The sequence below is a fragment of the Aricia agestis genome, chromosome 11 (assembly GCF_905147365.1).
Source record: "Aricia agestis chromosome 11, ilAriAges1.1, whole genome shotgun sequence".
Taxonomy (NCBI): Eukaryota; Metazoa; Arthropoda; class Insecta; order Lepidoptera; family Lycaenidae; genus Aricia; species Aricia agestis.
Window position 1 is genome coordinate 10,451,858 of NC_056416.1, and position 22,045 is coordinate 10,473,902.

The 22,045-nt window shown below is 38.6% G+C and overlaps 1 protein-coding gene across 1 annotated transcript; it reads right to left on the reverse strand.

The window, feature by feature from the left end:
* Positions 1 to 526: 526 nt before the first annotated feature.
* On the reverse strand, positions 527 to 22,045 carry LOC121731527 (intraflagellar transport protein 81 homolog). The gene is made up of 11 exons (XM_042120994.1): positions 21,894 to 22,045; positions 20,701 to 20,906; positions 18,485 to 18,672; positions 17,844 to 17,965; positions 11,276 to 11,401; positions 10,440 to 10,571; positions 9,327 to 9,527; positions 5,595 to 5,714; positions 4,488 to 4,649; positions 1,369 to 1,755; positions 527 to 889 (listed from the first exon to the last, which is right to left on the reverse strand). The coding sequence occupies exons 1-11, from the start codon at positions 22,038 to 22,040 to the stop codon at positions 725 to 727; spliced, it is 1,956 nt and encodes a 651-aa protein (XP_041976928.1). The 5' UTR covers positions 22,041 to 22,045; the 3' UTR covers positions 527 to 724.

Genomic DNA, 22,045 nt, shown 5'->3' on the forward strand with positions numbered 1-22,045 from the left:
ATTAAACACACAGTCCGCCTGCAGGCTCTAGTCGGCAGGCTGCCTGACAGTCATTGACCGTCGATACAAAATCTACAAAATCGTCAGGGGAACTGTGAGTCCGTGCTCTTTTCCGATATACCGCCAGGCGGCGGCCTGCCGGCGAGCTGTTAATGTGTGGTGTAATAACTAAACTAGGTTCCAATGAAAAGCAAATGTTAGTCTTATACTATTTATTAAAGTTTAAAATATTACATAAGCAACAATTGTTTTATTGTTTGATTGAATAACGAGATACGAGTACATTATTCATAGCAGCCTACCTAGCATACGCCAACGAGATATCTCACTCTCGAGATAATTAAATTTTGTAATTACTCGTCTCATAATGTCAAAATCTCGACATTATCTCGACCAAACTCTATAAAAATGTGTTATTTCGATGATAGATCTACGCGAGAAAAAATGTGTGTCATGCTAGGGTGAATAGAGATGAAGAGACAAACCATCAAACAGCGAGAAAACATGTAGAGTGAGATATCTCGTTGGCGTATGCTAGGTAGGCAGGCCTGTGGTAGTACCAAAAGCGACATCGGCGGGTTTTAGTTTGGTGAACCCTTTACAACGCAAGAAGTTCAACATAGCCCTGCAAAACTCCCCCGAGGTGTAATTCCCTCGAAAGAATGTTAGAATATAACTTACGTTCTAAAACCCTTATTCTTTAAGCAATAACGTCTACATTCACCTACGTCAAGGTCAACATCTGCGAGTGCTGCGTGATGTGCACCTGGCCCTGCCTGGCTGGCTGCTGCTTCGCCTGCATCTTGCACTCCAGCAGTTTGACCACATTCTGCCACAACCGAGTTTGCTCCTCCACGGCGCCTTGTTGGGAGCTTATTGCGCGTTGTTGCTAAGAAAAAAAAATACATTAAATACTCGTAATGACAGCTACAAATTTTCTAAAGTGTCATTACAAGTGTGTACTGTTATTAAAATTACTAATGGAATATTTTTTAAGTAGGGTTGTCTGAAAGAACCTGCTTAAAGCAGTGTGACGGCTTCTTGCACATTTTTAGTTGGTTAATACATTAGTATTAACCAACTAAAAATCTTTTTTTGCAAAAGAATAATATATACTTAATTAAAAAAATTATATATTATTATATAATATAAAAAAATTATATAAATAAAATATACTTATATAAATAAAAAAAAGAGTTGATCCGTTTCTCTTTGTCTTAGAGTATCTAGTATTAGTAAAAAGACTCTAAAAGACAGTGAGTGTCGTAAGTCGTAACTCATAATATTATTTACTAAATTTTTGTGATTTCTACCTATAGGCAATAGACCAAACACTGTATGGCTTTGAATTCGTTTAAAAAAGCACACCTCTTCCAAACTTTTGACTTCTTCCTCTGCATCAGCGACCTGCTTCTTCAACTCTTCTATCCTAGACGGTTTCCGGGGCGACTGCATGGAATTCTTCATTTCGGCCATCACTACCTCTTGCAGACTTTCTGCTTTGGCGATCTTCTGCCTCAGTTGCTTCCATTCTTCCTCCAGGCTGTTCAGTTCCTCCGTTAGCTCCTTTACTTCCTTTTTCAGCGGTTCCATCTGTGATGAGATGTTGATGGAGTTGGCCTCATAAACCCGTTTCTTCTGCTCATACAGCTGTTGCGTCTCTTGGAACTCTATTTTCACCGGTTTTATCCGATCCGCCAGAGGTTGCAGCTCCTGCCTCACTTGGGATAGTTTCTGAGCCGTCTGCGCCACCATCTACAACAATAACATCCAAATCAGTCAACGAACAGAGAATTTTGGCACAGGCTTTCCAATGATACTTATTCCAACTTTGGAAAGAATTGCTGTCGGTTATTGGACACAAGATAAAGGGGGAGGGGGGAGGGGGGGGGTTAAGAAACAATAATTAGTGAAGTTAAGGAATTATAAAATTCAGTGATTGGGTTTTCCAATAACCTTTAGAAACAGGCGTTTTAATAATCCTCTTAAAAAAATTTTTTTAGACTTAAAGCAAATTCTTCAAAAATATGCTCCGGTTTTACGTAAATTTTGTAAAGGTAGGCATAACTTAACGTAAAGAATTCAACTCAAATGTATATTAGGAAGTTTTACACATACATATCCCATTAAAAGGGCGTTTTAACTCCGAAAATTTCGCGAACAAGTTGGGAGTTCCGCGTGAGTTGCTTAAAACTTGGCAAAATTTCGGTAAACGCCAACCAAAATGCAATTAATATTAAAGTTACACGTGTTACAAACTTCAGCATTACCGCTGGGTAATGCTAAAATCATTACAGAAGCCCGGACTGGTTTAACTTTCATGAAGTTTTTGACGTGTAGAATGTACAGTTTAGTACTACCGGATCAAAATATCTGTAGACCTGATTAAAGAATGAAATGAAAAGTTAAAGTAAAAAAGCGTGTTGGATATGTTTTAGATTGCTTGTTTTCTATTTTATGACGTCATCGTGAGTCGTGACGTAAAAAAGTCATTAATTCATACTATGAGGTTTATAGCTCTACGCAAGTTGGGACACCAACAACAAATATATTTTGAAATTATGACTCGACATAGCCTGTAATTTACATAAAATTACATAGTTTGAGTCATCAGTCATTACTCATCCGGGCTACTATTGACAACTTATCCATCAAACAAACTACCGTACATAGACTTCCCATTGTTTTGGCCGCTGGCGGGAAAAGATATTAAGACGTATTAACCTAAACATTTAAGTCTTAGGCCTTAGCCTAGCTACCTTAGGCACCTTCGCTAGTCTCTAAAAATATTCGATTCGATCCCGAATCTGAGACCTTCGCTGTGCAAATTGGATACACGATTTCCGACTCTCCGATTTCCGTTTTGTATTGGAAATCGACTTACGAGTCACGCGACCCGACACCCGACATATATTTCGAATTCCCGACTGTCGTTTGACACTTTTGTAATTTTAACAGTACATTCTGTTAACATTCAACGCGACAGAAATTGCTGTATCTTTGAGAAGCACACTTTAGATAAACATTTTTCATGACGAGGAAGATGTGCGGTAGAACGATAATGTATTCAATATTTTTTTTGCAGTGCGTTTAGTTTACATGTTGTTAAATAAGTATAATAATATGAATTATGATGTTCGCAGTTCGTCAATCTTAGTGTGTCGCGCAGTGACAGTTTGATGTGAATAAGCCTGTCATAAAGCCAGCCGAGACTACGATGCTTAGTATAAATAAGTGAGGTTTACTAAATACTAGCTGTTGCCCGCGACTTCGTCCGCGTTAGTATAGTAAATTACGTCCCAAGTATTATTTATTGTACAAAAATATTCAATGTACAGCATTGACTTCCCTACGATTTTATTATGTATAGATGTACCGCGCGGCTTCGCTTGCGTACCTAATTTAGGAATTTCACGCGACCGTACATTTTTCCGCAAAAAATAGCCTATGTCCCTTAACGTAGTCTATTCTTCATGTTTGCCAAATAACATAAAAATTACTCCAGTAGTTCTTAAGAATCTTAACATAATAAGCAATTTCATATAATTTCCCCCGTTTTTTCCACATTTTCCTCTATTTCTTCGCTCCTATTAGTCGTAAAATAATAAAATATATTAGCCTTATAGCCTTTCTCGACAATAGGCTATCTAACACTGCAAGAATTTTTCAAATCGGACCAGTAGTTCCTGAGATTAGCGCGTTCAAATAAGCCCTTTCAAATAATTTCCCCCCGTTTTTTCCACACTTTCCTCTATTTATTCGCTCTTATTAGTCTTAGTGTGATAAAATATAACCTATAACCTTCCTCAACAAATGGACTATTTAACACTGAAAGATTTTTTAAATTGGGCCAGTAGTTCCTGAGATTAGCGCGTTCAAATAAGCTTTTTCATATAATTTCCCCCGTCTTTTCCACATTTTCCCCTATTTCTTCGCTCCTATTAGTCTTAGCGTGATAAAATATAGCCTATAGCCTTCCTCAATTAATGGGCTATCTAACACTGAAAGAATTTTTCAAATCGGACCAGTAGTTCCTGAGATTAGCGCGTTCAAATAAGCCCATTCAAATAATTTCCCCCCGTTTTTTCCACATTTTCCTCTATTTCTTCGTTTCTATTAGTCTTAGCGTGATAAAATATAACCTAAAGCCTTTCTCGATAAATGGGCTATCTAACACTGAAAGAATTTTTCAAATCGGACCAGTAGTTCCTGAGATGAGCGCGTTCAAACAAACAAACAAAGTTACAAACTCTGCAGAATTATATTATTAGTATAGATGTGACAGCACCTACCTACCATGTTAATCTGATTTTTTTACAACTTCGATATTATCTCCAAATTCCAAAAAATAAAGATCATTTCGTGAGATCCGGGTGCTGCAGATCAAATCTTACGCGACAATCGTATTTCCCTAAGCGAGGATATACCCGGTTTGATAGACTACGATCCTATCATATCCTAATCCCATCATAGACAGCGGGCATTACCTGGGATAAATCATGCAGGGAGGTCTTCGTCAGATCCGACGATTTATCCTTCTCTACGACGTCGTCAATTCTCATCTTCTTGTGATTGAGTAGGGCCATCTCGACGGTGGGATCTGCCGCGGTCAGTATCTGCAGAGTCCTAGTCAGGACACCGGCTTCGCTCTACAAAATGCAATAATTGACTTTTTTGACGACCTCTGTGGCTCAGTGGTTAAGCGCGTGGAGGTCGAGCCGGGGGTCGCGGGTTCGAATCCCGCCGACGGAACAAAAGGTTTTCAATGTTCCTGGGTCATGGATGTGAATTAAATATGTGTATGAAATATAATAAAAATCTTAAAAAATATAATTATGTATACTTAGTATAAAAGTGTTAAATTATAATAAGTATTATATTTTCCGTTTCTGGCACCCGTAACATTAGACAGAAGACTTTCAGGTACTTAGCACGGGGCCAGACAGACGTGGTGTGAAGCATCCATAAATATTATTAGATAATATTATTTATTAACTTTCACACAAGAATATTAATATACCACAAAAAGTTTTTGCGTAAAATGCTTCTAAAACGAAATCTTAATGAGTTTTTGTGAAAAGTCCTTAGATGTCTTTGAGAACCAAATTTTCGACTTATAACTTATTTTATTAGAATTTTAAACAATTAAAGGAACTTTGTAAGTGAAACTAGGTGTATAATGGATAGGAAATATTATTTCTTTCATTTTTGCCCCTTTGAATTTTGCGCTATCTATTAACATTGTATTTTATGATCGTCATATTTTCATACGAGCTTTTGCCCGCGGCTTCGCTCGCGTTAAGAAGTATTATTATATACAAACTTTCATCCCCTATTTTAACCCCTTGGGGTTGGAATTTATCAAAAGCCTTTCTTAGCGGATGCCTACGTCATAACATCTACCTGCATGCAAAATTTCAGCCCGATCCGTCCAGTGGTTTGGGCTGTGCGTTTATAGATCACCATGTCAGTCAGTCACCTTTGAGTTTTATATATACAGATGATATATATCGACATCTAGAATTCTACAATCCATATTTCCTCAAATAGCAAAGACATGTAACAGTCAACAGATACATAAAATGTATTCTCACCTTAAAAGTTGAAAGGTTTGCTCGTTGTCTCTTGTAGAGAGTGCTTTTAGCGCGAAGGGAATTGACATACTTCTTCAACTCCTCACCTCTAAGGACCATGTCGCCGAGTAGCTGCTTTACCTAAAAGGATATTTTTAGAAAAAGTAAAAGATAGTGGAAACCACAAAGATAATACGTAAATATTAAAAATCACTGTATAGAATTTAGATGGTAAAAGGACAGATTTTTACAAAGCGCTTAAGGCCCAGTAGTCCCTAAAATAAGCAGGTCGATGTCTGTCAGTACGAATATCGACGTTAAGGATATTAAAATAACATTCATATCAGCGCGCCTTGTACAGTGGCTGTTACGCGCTCGCCGCGTGCCTTGATAATAGGAAATAGGAGTAAAAACCTTTTGTTTTTAGTATTACACAAATCAAATATTATATCAAATCGTTTACGTTAGGTTACGACACATATACTACATTTTTGTTTTTTCTTGAAAGTGTGTAATTTAGCCATAAAATGATTTAATTATGAAAAACAGCGTTATAACAGTCATCTTTGAGATTTTTTTCTATGGAGCAGAATTTTTCAAATTGTGTACTGATATACCTTTGCGTATAGGAAATTTTCTCAATTTTAAAACGGTACTTATTTTATACTTAAATAATGACATTTCCTTTACTCAAAACGTGTTTTAAAAAACCCATTTTACGTAGTTGCAAAAACCACAGCGCCTTAAGATTTGCAAATTGGTTTTGAACGCCTCCTAACTATTTATATCCCTTTTCACCTATCGCATACGTACTTTTACCGGTTATACCTATTAGATTTTTAGGGTTCTGTACTAGAACTTCCTTGTCTATCCGTCTGTCTGTCTCAAGGCTGTATCTCAAAAACCGTTACAGCTAGAGCCTAGAGTTCTGAATTTTTCACAGATTGTGTAGGTATATATCTGTTGCCGCTATAACAACAATTGAACAAATACTGAAAACAGAATAAAATTAATATTTAAGGGGGCTCCCATACAACAAAAATGATTTTTTTGGCCTTTTTTACTCGATATCAATAATGACAACATACAGGCCGCAGTTGAAATTTTCACAAAATCCTTAATTATATATGTATTTTAATAATTATTAATAAAATTAAAATATACTTAATTAAAATTTAAGGAGGGCTTGAGAGCCCTCCTTAAATTTTATTGTGAGTGAGTGAGTTTACCGGAGGCCCAATCCCCTATCCTATTCCCTTCTCGATTTTCCCCTATTCCTTTCCCTTCCCTTCCCTTCTCTACCTTTACTACAAAACACAACTTTTAGCATATTTTTTCTCTATAAAGGTACGGAACCCTTCGCCCGCGAGGCACTTGGCCGATTTTTTTAAGTAAGTATTGTCAAAGTATTTACAAAACTTAATTGGTATTCTGACGTCATTAATGCTTTTGCAGTCACATCATAATATAACATGTATACTATTAAAGTAAAAATCTTAAATATAATATTTTGATAAGGCTACATTCTCTTCACTTATAATATTCCTGACATTGTAAAAGAATAAAGCATATTGTTATAAATATGCTAATGCCAGCTAGGCAACGACGTTACAGCTGACATCCAATATTTTGATATAATTATACGTTATAATGTTTACAGCACAAACACGGAAAGATTACTGAATACTACTAACTGATGGAGAAAATAAACCGCAATAAAATCCCAAATATCTATTACAATATATTCCAGTAAACATAAGAAATCTAAGTAAACTAAATATAATATTTATTCTCAATCAGCAAATATAAACTAGGTTTTCGATTAACTTTCCAGTGCAATCGCTGGAGTTTATCTTCTTTACTTTTATGAAATTTCTCATCAAAGTTTCCTGATGAGTCGCATTTGAGGACGTTTTAAAACTTGACGTTCCAGGGAAAGTTGGTGAATCGCGTCCAACATTTGCAGGTTTCTATTACACATTCCGCCTCATTTCACGATTGATTTCCAACTTGGAAGTTGGAGTTCATTAATACTTGAACACTTTGGTTACATCTACTACCTATAAAGAGCTCTACCTCTTCGAACCACGAGGCATTACAAAACAGTTTTCTACTCGTTCTGATTTTGAATAGAATGACATAATATTATTATGGTCTAAACTAGCCTTTCCCAAAGTGAGCGATGACGCCCACTTGTGGGCGCTGAAGGTCTATCCAGAATCTTTACAACGTGGGAGAGCCATGCTTCGGCACGAATGGGCCGGCTCGACCGGAGAAATACCACGTTCTCACAGAAAACCGGCGTGAAACAGCGCTTGCGCTGTGTTTCGCCGAGTGAGTGAGTTTACCGGAGGCCCAATCCCCTATCCTATTCCCTTCTCGATTTTCCCCTATTCCTTTCCCTTCCCTTCCCTTCTCTACCTTACCCTCCCCTATTACCCCATTCCCTCTTAAAAGGCCGGCAACGCACTTGCAGCTCTTCTGATGTTGCGAGTGTCCATGGGCGACGGAAGTTGCTTTCCATCAGGTGACCCGTTTGCTCGTTTGCCCCCTTATTTCATAAAAAAAAATTGGGCTTGGGGGGTGATTTGTAATTTCGTTTCTTCATTTAAATAAAGATAAGAATTAAGAAAGTAGGTGAAACAATGGGGGCGATAAAAAATATTTCTTATCAATGTGGGCAGTAGACAAAATAAATTTGGGGAAACCCCTGCTCTAAGCCCTAAACTTTGAATCATAGTTGTTTCTTCTTAAATTTTAAAACAGAAGTAATGAGCATTGTGACCTCAATTATATTTTCTGTAATAATTAATTAATTGCGAATAACAAGTCGAAACATTGATTAATTTGGTTGTAACTCAAAGAGCCCTTCGTTGTCTTCATTATGAAAGCGGATATGGAATTCGTTTGTCGAAAATGTTCCGAAACCGCTTATTAAATCTTAATGAAACAAAATGATTTCTTAATCAAACGATCAGCGCCGTGATTATAATGGAGGTATTTTAGGAGCCACTTAAACCTAATGACGGTTTTCTGGAAATAGGGAAAAATGTATAGACGTTTTCAATTATATTCGAGATCAGGTTGAGGGGACATGTGCGGAGAATTTAGAAATTATTCGAACGCCACTTATGAGGAGCACCTTCTGAGAATTTCTTTTGTTATTCAAGTTCGATTCATTGAATTATTATTAGAATATGCTTGGCTCTTTAGGTATAATAATTCTCTTGTCATTTTACCAGAACATATTCCGATTCTGAATTTGCATGATGTCTGCTAATTCAAATTTGTGATATCTGCTAATTCAAATTTCTTTCCTTGTGCGATCGAGCCCGTTTTTTATCAAACTATTTCTACAAAATATTCTCATTTAAACCAATGTAAATCGTGCGCGATCTAGGTCGCATTAGCGACTAGCAGTCTCAACTCTCAAGTATCAGCCGTTTCCTTTGATATATTATTATCTATATACCTGAGACTGCAAATCAGCCAATATAACCCAATGCCTCTACAACCATTTTATCAATTTTCGCGACGATAGCCTGCTAGTTAACTTACTGCGAAGGTAGAAACTAGCAGTCTTCTGTATAACATACCTGAGACTGCAAATCAGCCAAGGTTGCTTCGTGGCTCTGGAGTGATGCAATTATCTCATCAACCCTATAAGCAACGCTCGCCTCCTAGACAGCTCTCAGCAAGCTCTCACTAGCAGTCTTCTTATCTCTGGCAGTCATCTTTTGCTATCTTAATTACCTGGGACTGTAGATCAGCTAACGCTGCCTCGTGGCTCTGCAGCGATGCGGCCAGCTCATCAACCCTGGCGGCGCTGGCCTCTTTATTCCGTTTGATCACCGCCGCCTGCTGACGGAACGGCGCGAGCTTGTCTTCAGCAGGGTTGGTAGCCGCCAGTCTCCTTTGCACCAACTGCTCTATTTCGCTGTTCACCGCTGCAATCTAAAATACATTTTATTTTAAAGTATTTAAAGTTTATTTTCCAATTGGAGAGATATTTGAACACGTTCTTGGAATCCATTCCTTTTAACTGTTTCAAGAGATCAGATTCCAAGAAGATCATTTTAAGAAATGAAAGATGATGTAAGACTACGTTACCCAAAACCATTTACAATGTCATAAAAGCTGCGCAAAACTTTAAGAGGAGTCCACACCGCCCTTTTTTCCATACAAACGTTGTCCCCTGTTTCCTCCCTGGATAATGCTAGTAAAGTTATAATTTTTTCCTGAATATCTACAGCCACTAATACAATGTCCCTATGTTTTCTTTTTTTTCATAATTTAATTATTAAATAAGATATGAACGTTCAAAAACCTCAAAAAAAATGGCCAGATTTTCCGCTGTGTTTAAACGTCCAGAAAACAGATTTGGCTAGATTATACAAAAAAAGCAAAACATAGGAACACAGCTCAAGCCTTTAGTAAAAAAATACTTAAATCGGTTAAGTTTTGAAGAAGGAATCAGGGGACAACGAATCGTTGATTTTCTGCAGAATTGTCTCTATCGCATTCCGCGGTATAGGCTTGAGGTAAGGGAGACAGCTATTATATAGATATTACACGTACTTTTTTTTCTTTTCTCTAGCCCCTGGTGTATCCTCTTAATGTCGCTTGAAAAAATTTAAGGGAAAAACGCATTTTTCAAAACAGGTATCAAATTATTTTAGATCTTTGGGAATAGAATTATGCGGGGCCCAATGGGTACACGCTATTCTAGTAGATCAGTGATCACAAGGGGGGTTTTAGTAGATTGCGATCAGATAGAAATTTGGCAGATCGCTGAACGATGTTAAAATTGCATGCTGCCTACACTGTACCTTTAATACATTTAACTTAAAAAGAGCCTTTATCTACCTTATCCTGTATAAGAGTGATGTCAGAGCGAGAGGGATGCTGTTCGGTGGCAATCGCCTGCATTATGTTCAACTCTTTCTGCAGCCCTTCCAACTCTTGCGGCAGCTTTTCTTTCATCAAATACGTGTTGAGCTGATAAAAAAACATACAGTTGTACTATCAGAGAAGTTAATTCATATTTCATAGGCAGATGGCCGACCTTCGTAATTTCGTCGCGTTACGTCAAACCCAGCCGACAGATCACGACTTAGGGCTCCCACACAAAACTGTGAATTCGCATCGCATCGTATCGCAATGTCGTTTTTATGATGAGTTTTGTTGCAGAATTTTCCGATGCGATGCGAACTCGCCCTTACATCAAATTGACATAACACGACTAAATGACGTATATCCACAGTCTGATTGTGAATCAATAATTTCCAATTATTGTAAATTACCTACTACAATAATAATTATTACGGGAAATGATTTATCTACCAATTTATTATTAAAACAATACATTTTTACCCTTAACTCTTAAGTTAGGTAATTCCTAAAAGTTTTAAGAGGTCGCGTAGGCTCTCTAGGGTTTAAACTTGAAACAATACGACCAAAGAGGAACACGTCCAGCGAATATGTCATAGTTTTAAATTCGTAGGTAACAGCCTAGCGACGATTTTCTTCATAACACGTCAAAATTAAAAATTTCAACATCAGTTCTAAGTCGGCATACTCTATAATTCTGTCTACTCTGACGGCGAGGCGAAAGGCGATACGGTGACCTTAAAATACCTCTTCATACCATCATCGTGAATCGGATTCGCACGAAGCAATAAAAGCAATACATAATAAATCACCTGTATTTCGTCTTGTAAATGTTTGATCACGTCGCCGGAGGTTTTGGGGGCGGCGCCGTGAGCGACGCTCAGGTACCGCCTCAGCTGCTCCGCTAACATGTTCAATTGGGATTGCTGCACGTCGTACTGAAATTATCAATATACTTGGATGACGCCGGCAACTCCGTTACGCCGAAATTAGTTTCTCACGCGGGAACCCTACATTTTTCGGCACTCAAAGTATCTCTATACCGAATTTCAGCAAAATCGGTTCAGCGGTTAGAGCAGGGGCTCCCAAACTTATTTTGTCTACTGCCCACTTTGAGAAAAGATTATGTTTTAGCGCCCCCCTTGTTTCAACCGCCCCCCTGTAGACCTTCAGCGCCCACAAGGGGGTATTATCACCTACTTTGGGAAAGGCTGGGTTAGAGCATGAAGAGGACAGCTGATAGACATTAGTATGAAAGTATGGATTTAAGGCTCCTTTTCACGTTGAATGAATTGTCATGCTTGTCATTTGATACGGAGCTATAGCACGCATTTAGTTAAGAAATAAATAAGAAATAATATATATTCTCCTCGTGTGGCTGATTCATTATATTATTATCAAATATTTTGCCGCGCTTTAGTGTAAAATTAAAGTTTTTAGATTTAGGGCTGAGTACGTAAGGTTAGAAACTTGGCTCTACATGAGATCTCACTACTTTTTGACGCGACGAACTATAATATTATTATGTTCTCATCTTGGCAACATTTTTACATGAAAATGTTTTTGGTGGGATTTCATTTCTTTTTGTAAGCTGTTTACTTGTTTTTTCTTTTAGTTCATTTTTTAGGGTTCCGTACCCATAGGGTAAAAACGGGAGCCTATTACTAAGACTTCGTTGTCTTTCCGTCTGTCCGTCCGTCTGTCCGTGTCTATCTGTCTGTCTGTCTATCTGTCTGTCTGTCTCTAGGCTGTAACTCAAGAACGGTAGTAGCTAGAGAGTTTAAATTTTCATAGATTTTGTATATCTATTGCCGCTGTAACAACAAATACTAAAAATAAATTAAAATAAATATTAAAGATGGGCTCCCATACAACAAACGTGATTTTTTGGCCTTTTTTGCTCTATATCAATAATGGCAACAGTTAGGTACTTGAATTTTTCTCAAAGTCCTTAGTTATATGTCTACTTTAATATTTAATAATAATATTAAAATAAAATAAAAAATTAAGGGGGGCTCCCATACAAAAAACACAAATTTTTGCCTAATTTTGCTCTATAATGTTACGGATATAGGTTAACTTGGGTTTGATAATTTTTTTGTTGTTTTAGTACTAATATCACGTTACATACCAAATATCAGCTTTCTAAGACTTCAGGAAGTACCCTAACAGTTTTGATGATCGGTGAGTCAGTGACCAAATTGTGGGATTTTGGACACCTATAAAATCTAAAGTATAATAGCTACGATATTCAAACTTTGCGCATTTAATAATTATACCCATGTCACTATATCTTGAAAATTTCAACTATCTGGCATTATTCAAACCAAAGTTACAAGGGTTCAAAAATAACGACGAAACGTTTCGAGAAAAGGTAGGTTGCGCGCTTCGCTTGGCTCATCTTGGCGGGGGCACTCCCGTGCCCCCAGATGACGCAGAGAGCGGTTCGGTTTCGGTAGAAATTCCTTACTTGACCCATAAATAAGTTAAATCAAAAAATAAATTACTAGGAATACAATGTTTTGTTATGCAGAATGTAACAAAATTAAGTGATAATACTTTAGGGTGTGTATTGGTTCTCTATATAGAGTTTGCTGTGGAACAAGCAGCGCTGTAAGAGTAACTTTTTTTCACCTTTGTATGGAAAAATGAATGACGCGCGGGCGCTTGCCCATACAAATCACAAAAAAATGGCTTTTTCAGCGCTGCTTACGTTATCGGTGTATTTATCTATATTATAATACAAGCTGTCCCGGCAAAAGTTGTTTTGCCATGTAAAGTATTTCGCCCAATTTCGCACATATTATTTTATTGAAGTAACTAAATAAGTATGTCACCATGGCAACGTCCATCGCTATCCCGTCGCGCAAACAATGGTCGCTGTCAGTCTCGAGTTGTAACAATTTACTATTGTATTTATTAAACAAATGCACTTATCGATATAAAAAGTAGCCAGTAGCCGATTCTCAGACCTACTGAATATGCATATAAAATTTGGTACAAATCAGTAAAGCCGTTTCGGAGGAGTACTTATTTTATTTTTATTTTATTTTTTTAGGAAAACTTACAGTTATTTAAGTATTTACAACTCCAATAAGATACATATTACACAGCGATATGCCAATTAAAAGTTTCCACTAACGGTACGGTAACTAGGACATTGTGACAAGAGAATTTTATATAAGTATATAAGTTAAGATATTTGTCGCCTGTAGAATGTTATATCAATCTCCATCTATCCGGAGTTAGCGTCGCGTCGCCGCCACCCCAGGAAATTGCCTCCAAATATTGCATGACAATATTTTCATACAATTTTAACTAAAACTCTAGCGGATATTGACTAGACGCTTCCAATAAAAAAGTTATACGAAATATTATGGCTCCAGTATAAATCAAAATTGATATTATATAAGTAACTAGCTGTTGCCCGCGACTTCGTCCGCGTTAGTATAGTAGATCACGTCCCAAGTATTATTTATTGTACAAAAATATTCAATGTACAGCATTGACTTCCCTACGATTTTATTATATATAGATGTACCGCGCGGCTTCGCTTGCGTAATTTAGGAATTTCACGCGACCGTACATTTTTCCGCAAAAAATAGCCTATGTCCCTTAACGTGGTCTATTCTTCATGTTTGCCAAATAACATAAAAATTGCTCCAGTAGTTCTTAAGAATCTTAAGATAATAAGCAATGTCATATAATTTCCCCCGTTTTTTCCACATTTTCCTCTATTTCTTCGCTCCTATTAGTCGTAGAATAATAAAATATAGCCTATAGCCTTTCTCAATAACAGGCTATTTAACACTGAAATAATTTTTCAAATCGGACCAGTAGTTCCTGAGATTAGCGCGTTCAAATAAGCCCTTTCAAATAATTTCCCCCCGTTTTTTCCACACTTTCCTCTATTTATTCGCTCTTATTAGTCTTAACGTAATAAAATATAGCCTATAACCTTTCTTAACAAATGGGCTATCTAACACTGAAAGAATTTTTCAAATCGGACCAGTAGTTCCTGAGATTAGCGCGTTCAAACAAACAAACAAACAAACAAACTTACAAACGCTGCAGAATTTTAATATTAGTATAGATATGAACATTTCTTATTGTAGCTTTCGACCTAAACCTGACTAATGATACCACCCTATTCATACATATCATGTCATACTAGTGCAATGTCATGAAGCTTAAACCACTGAATAGATTTTTAGTAAAATTGGGTAAGTATAGAGATACCATAGTAAAAGGAGGGGAGATACTTTTAAGAGTTTAGAGTATAGAATGCGAAAACCTTTTTTTATCTTATGAAGCTTATCATGCCAAATCCGAATTACTTTTTTATTTTTTTTTATTTATTAAGCGTATGATACACAACAATTATATTTAACCAAATAGCAGCACCATTAAACCCGGCAAGGGTTTGTCCCGGTGCCATATTTGTATTAAACTACCGACTATCTTACAACCTAATTAATTAATCAATATTATTAGTTTAAGAGGGCGACTAACCCCAAAAATCAAACATCGTCCTTCTCTCTTCACACTCACGCCCGTCTTTCATATGCCAGGTGAAAAAGAACGACGCGGATTCATCGCCAAATTAGTTTTTTCTCAATAACTCGATAAATATACAACATTTCAAAAATCCGCTAGGTCGATCTCTGAATGATAGAATTTTATACAATGTGTTAAAATATTAACTTAGTTCAATGCACAGTTATGGCAATAAATGAAAAATTCGTGAAAATTAGATGCATCTTTGTGATTTTTTTCTATCGAGAAAATTTTAAGATATCGTGTTTTTGCTCAGATCGAATTCTCGGAAATATAATGTAGTATCTAATTTTAGAAAATAAAACAATTCGGGGCTTATTTTCAAGTATAAAAATGAATTATAAAATCGACACTTAGGGTAGTAGTAGGGTTAGTCGCCCCCTTAATACAAACTTGGATGTCGAGCGCATACGCTTCCCAACGAATATGGTCCAACTACCGCATCCAGTTATAATAACATCTGATAATATCTTATTATAAAATTACACCACGTGTTCCTGAGTAAATATCGTAAACGCAATTTCTGTTAGCCAAGGCAATATTTTCCTCTGGTGACTCCGTACCCTACTTTACCCACTGCCCAATCAGGCGGCAAAAACAGAACGTTGTTTTTGATAAGGGTATCTTTCGTCTCATAAGCAGGCCATTGGATTACTATAAAAGGCGCGTTTTGATTTTCATGTAAATGTATTTTCTGCTTCTGTATTTTTGTCTTGGCAAAATATTATGTTCACAACTCACATTAAGGAGTGTTAAATAAGAAAATATATTTGCCTCTCAAACTCTCAAAGAAAAGATTGGTTGAGGCATTTGCACACCGTCGCTTCAGCCTGTGAACCACGAAAAAGATACATCGAAATTCGAAACTATTGCTTTTACCTTATTACCGACTGGCAGATATTTTACACCCGTATCATAAGCAGTTTCCTCGAACCCCCACTCGATTCAACCTCAATCCTCAAAAAATACGACGTGGTGGTAACAAATGACATAATGAATCGTGTAATGTGTCGAGCTAGCGAACGGTCGTGCTCCACGTTACACACGCTGCGAATATTAATTAATTAATATTTCGCGAATCGCGCGGCACATTGCCGCTGCACGTGACCATGGCGCTCGTGGCCAACGAGTTGCTGGCGTTTATCCAGCACGCCATCGACACCATGGATGAGGTCAGCATCATGCAGATCTGCAAGTCTTCCTTCACCAGCGAGGAGATTTGCCAAGGGAAGCAGCTGCTGTATGAGACGCTCGGCCAGAGCGCGAACATGCCGTCGCGACGAAGAGACGGAACCGAAAGGAGTGTGCAGGACATCATCTCCCTGCTGAAGCAGACGGATCCGGATGAGGTACCGGCTTTTGTGGCTAAACAGCTGCATAAGCTGCCGCCCGTCACGCTGGACCACGTCGACGTCGTCAGCCTACTGAAGGACATCAGGTTCCTGAAGGAAGAGCTGGCCGGAGTTCGGGGTAGATTGCAGGCGTCGGAATCTATCATCAGTGACCTACGTAGTGAATTATCACAATTGAAAAGTAATAATTCATTATGTGGGTCACCTGACGCTGCATACGTAACTCGACGCCGAGGCGCACAGGCGATCACGTTTAGCCCGTCAGCATATATCGGACGGGTCAACGAACACCGCCGCTGCCGCCCCCGCCCGCGTTCCCCTCCCGGTTGCGCCGACGCTGAGTCCACAGGCGACTCAGCAAAACTACGCGACTCTTGCTGGTCGCCCCGCACCTTCCCCGCGGGCGAACAAAAATGGGGAGAATGAGAGCCGTAAGGCTTCGGAGAGCCGTAAGTCCACGGAGAGCCGTAAGTCTACGGATAGCCGCAAGGCTACGAAGAGCCGCAAGGCCAAGTCTTCTCGACCTGGCAAAGACGAGAGCAGGGGGTGCGATGAGGAGGGCTTCATACTGGTGGAGAGGAGGAAGAAGAAGCCCGCCGCCCGCAACCAACGCGGCACCGCGCCCTATGTACCTGAGCTGCGTCTGCGGAGCGAGGTCCCCGCGACGCCCCTGTACATATCTCGCCTGCACTGGTCCATGGAGGTCGAGGACGTCGTCAACTACATCAGTAAGAAGACACTTCAGTTCCTTTGTGGTGAGAGTACCGACACATCTTCAGACGACTTTTGAAGCGGAGGTATTCTGGCCGACTGATGTAGTCTACCGAAGGTTCCGGGGAAGACTCCGGAATGAAGCGCGCGTCACGTCGCCGATAACTCGTGATAAAGTGTAGTTATTAAGTGTATGTAATTTATATGTATGTTAGTCATTAAGGTATATATTGTATGGGCCTATGTAGCCTGCTATAAATAAATAAATAAAAATAAATAATTTTTGGCGGATATAGGGTTCAAGCTTAGGCCAAACCTTCGCGAACAGGCGTCTGCGAAGCGGAGCGTCAAGTTGTCAAATGTGTTTTTTGTATACAAAACACACATTTGACAACTTGACGCTCCGCATCGCAGACGCCTGTTCGCGTAGGTTTGGCCTAAGCTTTAGTGTGGGTTTAGTCGAGCGGAGGAAATCTCGAGGTAACGACTACTGATACGGGCGTTACTGTCACACGCTTTGCTCGTGACTCGTGAATCGTGAGAGTGACGCAGTACGTGTTAGTCAATCCAGCTTTTTCGCATTTGGCCACTTTACTGGGCAACTACCTACAATGATTCTGCCGTTTGTAGACAAGTTTGTTTTAGTAAATGCGCTTAGAGCGAGGGAAATTCATAGGGAAAGAGAGGGCAGACAAAGTCCACTCCTTATCTGCCCTCTTCTTCACATTATCTCCCCAACCTGCCCTTACCACCAGCTCACCTGGTGCTCCAGCTCCTTGGCCCGCTGCTGTTGCAGGCGCAGGCGCTTGCTCACCTCCAGCAGTTCCTCCTTGTTCCTCACATCCACCAGGTGCACTTGGACGTTCTCCAGCCTTTTGATTACTGAAATTCACTTAAGATGTAATTTCAACGACCATTTTGACGGCTCTCATAATATATATTTTACATTCTAATTTCGTTAATAAATAAGTTACGTGGGAATCGGCAGGATTTACCCCTCAGATAGGACTATTCGTGTAGACTGTACGCGTAGAGTGTAGAGTTAGACGACTACCAACTACGTGCAATAAGTTTAAAATAGACATATAGGTATTAATTATTATTATTGTTATTATCATAAAGTTACTAATTAATTATTATTATTAATTATTGGAAAATAAATTCTGGGTGTTGCCCAACTTTCTCTGAGTAAAATCATTTTGAAGGTATTTTTTCTATTGGCAACTTTCTAGGGTCGTGACGAGCCTATACTAGCCTAAGCTACGTTTTTTTTTTTTTTTGGCAACTTTTTCGAGGCAACTGAATACAAAATTGCACCAAATAAGCCGCTGCATTGCATTGCATAAGCCGCTGTTCAGTGTGAGTTACAACTAGAGTTTACTAGAGAGACAAAACACTCACCAATATCCCTCTCAACCGCCATCTCCTTGATATCGTTGATGATCTCCGAGGAGTTTTCCTTTTCCAGCAGCCTGGTCCTCTTGTGGACGTCCTTGAACTCTGTTATGAGGCCCTGGTACTGCTCCAGCAGCTCCTGGATGATGCTGTTCCGGACCACGTCCTCGGGAATGTCCGGGAGTTTTAAGTATCTATAAAGTTTTTGATGTCTTTAAGCTAATTATTAAGCAGGAGACGTAAGGCTAGGTTTAAAGCTGCGCGTACACCGGATCGGAATAGGAGCGTACGCAGCGGACGGATTTGTTGCTTTGCATTGATTTCTATGGTACTGCGTGCGTCATTTCTCATTTCTGCACCTGACAAATTATAAATGACAAAACTTCGTCCTTACCGTAGGTACATAATAATATTTACTCTCCGATTCCACCCGCTTTAAATTTAATAATGTTAATTGATTCCTAAGCTTCCTTATAATTATTGCTGCTAACAGTAAGATCGCCTATTTGTACATATTTTTCCTTTATTGTGTTTTTTAAGTTTAAATTTAGTTTTAAGTTGTACAAATAAAGTATTTTCTATTCTATTCTATGTATTTAAAACTGGGTGGTGACAGCAACTTCATCATATAATATTATTCCTTTTTTAAGAAGCGTAAACTTCTTTGAGATTCAGGAACACATTTGGGTACGGTCTAAATGAGTGATCCTAAAAAGTAAATCCTTTATTTTCAACGCCTTGTTTCGTGTCTAATTCCTATACATCGCAAATTGACTGTACCGTAGCTATCTAAAACTCACTACTATACCTAGAACTTAATGAAAAATACCTGCCCGTTTAGGAACATCAGATAAAATACCAGAATTTAAACCCACGAGGCACGAGCTATTTCTAAAACCTGCCTTAAACATCGCCATTACTTTCCATTTTCTTGAGGAAAACAGAAGCTTGTATCTAACAATAATTTATAGCATACGCTTTTACACGTCGTTTATCTTTACCCGTGTATTTGTACCATTACTAAGTATTTAGTAGATTGTGCAAGTCTTCATAAAACTAAATTATAATATACCTACCTAATGTTCTTTGCATTTACGAAAATGAAGGCATGGCATCTGGCAAATAATTCTGGAATATCGGCAATAACGATTAAACAAGACTGGTGTATATAAAATCCATTAACCTGTTATAAAGCGTGTCAAACAATTATACGTTTTATTAGATACATACTTATACTCTCGAGAAAACATACAACTTTCCTTCTGGTGCAGTCGGGTAATACATAGGAAGCAAATCCATAGACCATACTAATTATTTACACGGGCGTAGCCAGGTTTTAGCATCGGGGGGGGGTTCAAGAAAATAAAAGAAATAAAAGTACATAATAATAATAACCCTTATATTCATAAGAAAAATATTAATGATGTAAAATGTTTTTTTTAGTGCAATAGTTAGTAATAAATGAGATATGCCGAACGCCTGTCCTTATTTTAATTTTATGAATGTTAATATCTTAACTTTTCGGGGGGGGGGGGTTTGAACCCCCCTGGCTACGCCCGTGCAAAGTAATAAATACTTATTATAAAACATTCGAAAGTGCGATTTCTGTCTGCTACCGCTTCACGCCCGAACTGCTGTACCGATTTCGCTGAAATTTGGTATCAAGATACTTTGAGTACCTACTGAAAAAGGACTTAGAATACTTTTTATCCCGAGTTTTGGCGCAACGGAGTAGCGGGCGTCATCAAGTAAAGACTACAGTCTATACTCTAACCCCCTTACTAATAAACGTTGTATTAGCTTTGAATAGTTATACAGTTTTTTGTTCCTGTCACACAAGTGACCTTTTTAATTGGATTGAAGAAGACAAAACACTTTATAACTATTCAAAGCCTATACAGCGTTTATTAGTAAGGGGGTATTACTATTATACGTGGGAGAGCCATGCTTCGGCACGAATGGGCCGGCTCGACCGGAGAAATACCACGTTCTCACAGAAAACCGGCGTGAAACAGCGCTTGCGCTGTGTTTCGCCGAGTGAGATAGTTTACCGGAGGCCAAAATTCCCTACCCTCCCCTATTACCCTATTCCCTCTTAAAAGGCCGGCAACGCACTTGCAGCTCTTCTGATGCTGCGAGTGTCCATGGGCGACGGAAGTTGCTTTCCATCAGGTGACCCGTTTGCTCGTTTGCCCCCTTATTTCATAAAAAAAAATACTCACTTGGCGAGATATGCCGTGTTTTTAACTTGGTCCCTGTTCGACAGCAGCCAGTGTATAATGTGATGGATGGTCCTGGCGTCGCCGGCGAGTAGCTGGGCCCGGAAGGTCGCGGGTTCGACGCCCGGCGGGGGACGATATTTCACGTTCCCCAACATTTCCAGTAGACAAACGCTGACGGTTTCTGGATCATCTTCCTCGACGTTCAACTGATGATTGGTAAATAATACTTAAACATTATTCTGTTTCGATTTCGATTCGATACGACCCTACCTAGTCGTATTCTTGTTTTTCATGTATACATACATTTATTTTTCGACAAGCATTATGATTACGTTTGCTTTTGTCAGCCATGGGAGAATATATTTTACCTGATAAGACACAACACATCGCAGAGTACACACAGTTTACAGATAAAGACATAAAAATAAAAATAAAAATATCCCAGAAAAATGTTGGTGCCTCTATATAGTTCCTGTGAGGTTGATATTTTCTTTCTACCCGAAGTACGTCACAGTTATTACATATTACAGTAGTAAAATATTGCAGCTGTTAGCTAAAAGGTCGTCTCCCAAAAGTAACTATGGCCGTAAAAAGTTTCTACCTAAGCTACGTGCCTGTTTACGTTTTCATGCAATATTAAATGGGTCTGCTTCCGCGTTTCGCTGTTTAGGAATGAATTTTTAAGCAACGCTGCCCGGTTGGGACACCTTCGAATTTGGAAATAGCCGGGACAACACGTACAAAATAATATTATATTCATATACTCTTTAGGGACAAGTTTCAATGACAAAATAAGGGCCTGTCCACATGTCCACGTAATCCACGTTACAACGTCGTCAACGTGGAACGGTGCGGTAACGTGGCACGGTACGTTGTCGTGACGTGAAAATTTACGTAACGTAACGTAAAAAAGCTCATCACGATGCCGATGTAGCAACATTGTTATGTACGTCTAACGTCACCGCATGCCTTGTAAAACTGCTACATTCTTCACTACTTATCTAGATAATATTATGGTCCGCACCACCACAATACGTATTCTACGACCATAATATTTCGTTCGTTTTTTTCGTTCGTTCGTTCGTTCCACGTTGACGACGTCGTGACGTGGAGATGTGGACACTGGACAGGCCGTAACTCTTTACGGTTTTAAAACTAGACGCAAATTAAGACTGAATGAAGATAATACTTACTTTGTCCCCAGCATTAAAAGTGACAAGCAAATCCACCAGCACCTGAAGTAATTGCTTCTCGTTCAGCGCATCAAATTTTATTAGATCGTAATTCCTTATAAGCGTCGCATTTATTTCTTTAATTATAAATTTCATTTGTTCAGACATTTTAC